The sequence below is a fragment of the Epinephelus fuscoguttatus genome, linkage group LG8, assembly GCF_011397635.1.
Source record: "Epinephelus fuscoguttatus linkage group LG8, E.fuscoguttatus.final_Chr_v1".
NCBI lineage: Eukaryota > Metazoa > Chordata > Actinopteri > Perciformes > Serranidae > Epinephelus > Epinephelus fuscoguttatus.
This window is the reverse complement of record NC_064759.1, coordinates 24,559,568-24,564,864: the sequence shown is the minus strand read 5'-3', so window position 1 is coordinate 24,564,864 and position 5,297 is coordinate 24,559,568. Positions and strand designations below refer to the sequence as shown.

Genomic DNA, 5,297 nt, shown 5'->3' with positions numbered 1-5,297 from the left:
TAACAAATAGACCAATAAAACGCATCAGAATCAGTGTGCGTGGTTTCTGTGCATAAATTTTTTTATCGGATGATAGAAAAAAACAGACTCAGTGTGCAAAGGCCATCTGTCTCAGCAGAATAGTGAATAAGTGTATTTCCCAGAATGTCAATCTTTTCCAATAAATTCTTATCCTATCTTGTTCTCTACACTTACTGCTTTTGATGTTTATTTACCGCAGCTGTACATGACAGTCAGAGCATTAATAGGTTATAGCAGCAAACACCTATTTACTATGTTAAGATAAAGTGGAGTAATGGCGTCCTAAACAGAGAATGAAGTCATGCTCCCTCTGTGTGTGTTTTAATTTGAGCTTTTCTGTTCTTTGTTGTGGTACGGTCTGACCGTGCTTGCATGCTAGTGCATGTGAGTCTTGTGTGTGTATACCACTGGCAAGCTAATCTTTGCTGCTCTGCACTGTACCCATACGGCACTTACTGCTGATAACACGTCCCGACCCACGGTGGCATGACAGCATTGTCATGAAGGTGAGCTGTTATGTACTATGTTAGCACAGTTGCTACTGGTAGCACTATCAGGACCATTAGCTTCTAGCCGTCGGCTCAGCCACCTCCATGTTGAGAGCTGTGTGCAGGCAATCCCGGCTGAGGCTCTGAATCATAGATATGCTCTGAATGTCGAGTACATGGTCTTAGTCCTTCCTATTTATCTTTGCCTGTCCTACTACTCTTCTGTTTGTTCTATTTTATTGTTTCTTCTTCGTAACCCACCTTTTATGTCTGTTTTACTTCATTAATATCCTAATATCTCCAGTTTTACTCTCTTTATTCTATAGTACTCTTTCCTTTTATATATTTTTATATTTTTACTCTACCCTTCTATGGATTTTTAAATCTTAATTTTACCTCTGGTGTTTCCTCATCGCAGACTTTTGAAGAGTTATGATGGCGTTTCCTGAGTTCCCTGAGTTCCTATTTTATATGACTTCCAATGCTTAATGCTTTTTTTGTTTGTTCTGAATATGTGAAGCACTTTGTGTTACATTGCGATGTATGAAAAGTGCTATACAGATAAAGTTTGATTGATTGACTGATACAGCTCCTTTAATTTAATCTCACTGTGGCATTTTAATTTTTGTTTAAGGTCAAACAAAAGTGACATCATTCCTCAACAAACAAATACAGTTGCTGGATAAAGTTACATACTTACTGCTATGCAGACGTCATTACAATGGCAGACATTTAATAATAAATTTCATGAACAATATATACACACAAAATGCATTCTACTTTCCCTAAATAATATGATCAAATTATCAAAGACAGAATTGAAGCAGCAGTGTGTAAGATTTAGGGGGATTTAGTGGCAGAGTGGTGACGATTGCAGATCACAAGATTCTTGGTTGGTTCAAGTTTTTACCTGCAAGTTTCACATAAAAAGAATATGTTGTTTTTTTTTGGCTGTCACAGAGGAACTGCTAACTACGGTGGCTGAAACAATAGCTTGAACTGCCCCATCTAGGGCCAATGTTTGGTTTGTCCCTCTTTGGCTACTGTACAAACATGGTGGTGCAACTTGGTAAACTCTGTGGACAAGGACCCGCTTCCTATGTAGATATAAACGAGTCATTCTAAGGCAACGAAAACAGTTATTTTACACTCAAGAAAACATAGTTTTTATATTAGATAACATTTCTGCCAATAGATCCTCTGAAATCTCACACACTGGACCTTTAAACACATGGGAGATGACTACAGTATCCACGTAGCCTATAACAAAACTGCAGTGATAAGATGTGCTAGAGATATGATCCTTATAAGCATGAGTAGATTTGTTTTTTTGTGGGGTTATTTCAGATGTTTCCGTAGACATTGAGGTCTGCGGTGTTCATGTAGTCGTCACCGTCATCAAGATCCTGTGAGAGATTGAGATCATAATTGTCACAGATGTTGATAGCGCCACTGTGCTAAATGTAATTTGTGGAAATAAATCATTGGCAATTTAATAGTACCTCTTGGTAATTGCAGGATTTCGGCTGACTGAGGCCCATCAATAACAACAGCAACAACAAGAAGACAAAGATAAAGAATGACATTAGACATTGCTGTATTACAATGAATGACAGCTATATTTAACCAACTGTTCAGGTTCAAGAGGGGCAAGCCAAGTACCTTTTGGGGGACGGGAAACGAGGCTTGTTGAATTTCTGGTCGGCACAGGATTTTGAATTCACATTTTTGGGCCTGTCAATTAAAATTCAAGTCACAACTCAGATCAGAAACCAACAATTAGCTACTTAATTTTCTTATGTTTAACACACTTACATAGGACCCAAATCCACTGCTTCCCCTTTAGGCCTTCTGTTATAGAAAAAAAGTACATAAACTATTTAAATTATTAACAAGGCTGAGTTTGCTTTAGCTGTGAAAACCACAGCGTGTTTAAACTGTGAAAACAACCAAGTGTTTAAATAAACTTGTGAAACTTATCAGCGTAGGCAGGCATGCGACTGTCAGTGCTCTTCATGTCTTACCTTGAAAATCTGCTCCAAACAGACCTTCTGCATAAAAAAAGAAGAACAGAAACTATGCAAATGTTGTTGGCATAAAAATAAAAGCATAGATCTTATCAAGAATGCCAAGAAGCACCAAACTTTTGCACAGACATGGAAATTACATTGAGGCCACCGACTCAGCGACTATACAAAGCTGCAGGGAGAATACAGAACCTGTCATTAATATCACAGAGCATTTAAAGAGGAAATGACCTTTGATCAGAACGAGATGGTCCTGGGCTGTCGGAGTGCATCCTGAAAATGTCATAGATTTAATTACACATCGGTACAAATAAGTTTCCAGTGAAAACAGTTTGGGATGAGACAGAAGAAAGAATATTAGTTTTCACACCTGCGAGACAGCCTGGACAGCCGGTTCCACATGCTAAATATGACACATGATAATGAAGACAAAAATGATTAAAAACATGATACTGGTGAAGCTCTATGAACTAAATCTGTCTTTTAATATTTTTACCTGCCATCCCCACGCTGGAGCTCTTGGATGCGTTTCCTTGGGCAGACAGAAACAATGTAATTTGATTGAGGAGCATGTACTGTACACAGATGTGTTAAACACGGGGACATATCCAAGAGTTTTTACCTATCTGATGTGTTGCGTCAAATACTTAATGTCAGTGGACTGCACGACTCACTTGTATCTCTTCGCCATGAGAATGCAGAAGACTGCAAAGATCACAGCTGTGCCAATCGCCACCACTGTGGGAATGATGATGTGGTTGTAGTTTTCTGTACCTGCAAACAGATGGAGCCACATATAAGGGACATTCTTTCTTTTATATTACACATAATGGGAAGGGGACATATTAAGAACATTCTCAAAATTCAGCAACAGAGTGAAAATGATCTCACGTTTTACATAGAATGCCAGTGTTGTAAAGGACGTCTTCCCTCCATTAAATTGTGCCGTGCAGTTGATCTCAGTGTGGTCGTCCTTCTCCTTGGGAATGATGGTCAGGATGGACTGTACCTCCCAGTAGCCAAGGTGAATTTCTCTGTGGACCTCATTCACCGCATCTGGAGCGGCCTTACTCCATGTGAGTTTAGGCACGTGGGAGGGGCAGGTATGGGTGACCGAGCAGGTGACAGTGTAGGGATGTCCTTCAATGGCTGTCTTTGGGTGAGTCAGGGCAGGCTTTGGAGGATCAGCTGTAATTGTGAAAAGGCAGAGATAAATTAAGAAGCAATTCAAGAAGACAGATGTAGATTTATGACATTTTGGAAAGTTGGTGACATACGGAGCATTCTGAACTCAACACAATTCTCCACAAAAGAGAACTTTTCGGGGGTTTTTGTATCAGTCTCTTTCTCTGTTAGTTCTATCCGGAAGCAGAAAGGGCCATTGTCATGATCTTTAACGTCCATCATTTCTAAGGTGCAGTTGCTCTGACCCAGATGTCCCAACAACCGTGTGCGGCCCCTGAAGTTTTCCAAAACCTGCGTTTGATCCTCATAATAGATGCGTTGATTTCGATCATTTGAACGATGCCAGATCCCTCTGAGTTTGGAGGTGGGCAGGTTTCCTTTGGGATGGGTGAATGAACACGGCACCACAACGCAGGAACTGACCAGAGTGTCGAGACTTTTTACAACATTCGCCTTCCATTCTCCAGCGAACACAGGGCTGCTGAGAGCTGAAAGAAAGTGATGGAAGTGACAAAGAATGACATGACTTCTTTGTTCAAATGGAGTGTATAAAGGAATGAGATCGGAAGCAAAGAGGTGACAATTACCTGCTAAAAGCAAACAGATCATCATCATCTTGCCGTCTTTTTGCATATCTCTCTGAGGTTTTGGTGGAGTGATACACTATGGGATGTTAAAACGAAAAGAACTTACATTAAAAATAAAATCAAAAGCACTACCTACTCCCACTGCATGCAAATGATAGCACAGCTGAGTGGAACTTCTTCAAATGACACTAATCTTCACGTGCAAGAGACAGTTATTGGTCCAGTAAATACTAGCACATTTAATGTCTTTATACAGGATATACACATCTGAAAAAGCACTCAGGAAAGGCAAAAGTAGTTCCTTTCATATATGAATTGCTGGCACTCTTTTCCATTCAATCCTTTGATTTTTTTGTTTTATGTTAGACAAAGTCGCACACACTCAGACAAAAGAAAATCCTGTGGCTGTTTTGTATCAAATCAAGTCACCCAGAATCGCTAAACTGTGTTAATCCTGAGCTCATCAGTGTATTAGAAACTCTCAAAATTACATATCAAAGCAAATGCAGTAAACCCACATTTAAAGAATGTGCTGTTGTACCATAATTAAGCATAAAATGTAGAGTTCTTACCTGATGAAGCTGCTCTCTGGCCAACCAGAGCCGTCCGTTTCTTCTAAAAACACCTTGTGAATGATGACATGCGGTGTGCTATTCTGCAGTTCAGTTGACAAAGATAAACGCTCTAGGGGCAACAGAAGAAACTGCAGGCCATGTTAGAAAAGAAAAGTCTTTGTTTCTTTTTTTTGTGGGGAAGATGAAAGCAGATGTAGCAGAGGCAGTAGCAGTGGAGTTAATGGTGTAGAACACAGGGGGTGGTGTCTTTGTACAGTGGCAGTAAGCTAAAACTGACGCCCTCATTTCAGCCACAGACCCAGGTGGCTGCATCTGTACGTGTGTTTTATAACTTTATTGTCGTTGATATGGGAATTGTTGCATTAAAATGCTCATTGCTTGTGTGCCTAGCTGCCAAAACATAATAAAGTATAA

The 5,297-nt window shown here is 39.9% G+C and overlaps 1 protein-coding gene across 1 annotated transcript; it reads right to left on the bottom strand.

The window, feature by feature from the left end:
- Positions 1 to 1,119: 1,119 nt before the first annotated feature.
- Positions 1,120 to 5,085, bottom strand: LOC125893747 (myeloid cell surface antigen CD33). Its single transcript, XM_049584632.1, has 13 exons — positions 4,881 to 5,085; positions 4,309 to 4,384; positions 3,814 to 4,209; positions 3,428 to 3,724; positions 3,211 to 3,310; positions 3,033 to 3,068; positions 2,907 to 2,939; positions 2,768 to 2,809; positions 2,534 to 2,560; positions 2,325 to 2,360; positions 2,172 to 2,243; positions 2,012 to 2,039; positions 1,120 to 1,915 (listed from the first exon to the last, which is right to left on the bottom strand). Exons 2-13 carry the CDS (start codon positions 4,352 to 4,354, stop codon positions 1,853 to 1,855), a joined length of 1,176 nt encoding a protein of 391 aa, XP_049440589.1. The 5' UTR covers positions 4,355 to 4,384; positions 4,881 to 5,085; the 3' UTR covers positions 1,120 to 1,852.
- Between the last annotated feature and the right edge of the window lie 212 nt (positions 5,086 to 5,297).

Coding starts and splice junctions, on each gene's coding strand:
- LOC125893747 (XM_049584632.1), bottom strand. CDS start 4,354: ATGCAAAAAGACGGCAAGATGATGATGATCTGTTTGCTTTTAGCAG. Junction 4,210..4,308: donor GATCTGTTTGCTTTTAGCAG/GTAATTGTCACC, acceptor ACTTTCTTTCAG/CTCTCAGCAGCCCTGTGTTC. Junction 3,725..3,813: donor TGTTGAGTTCAGAATGCTCC/GTATGTCACCAA, acceptor TCACAATTACAG/CTGATCCTCCAAAGCCTGCC.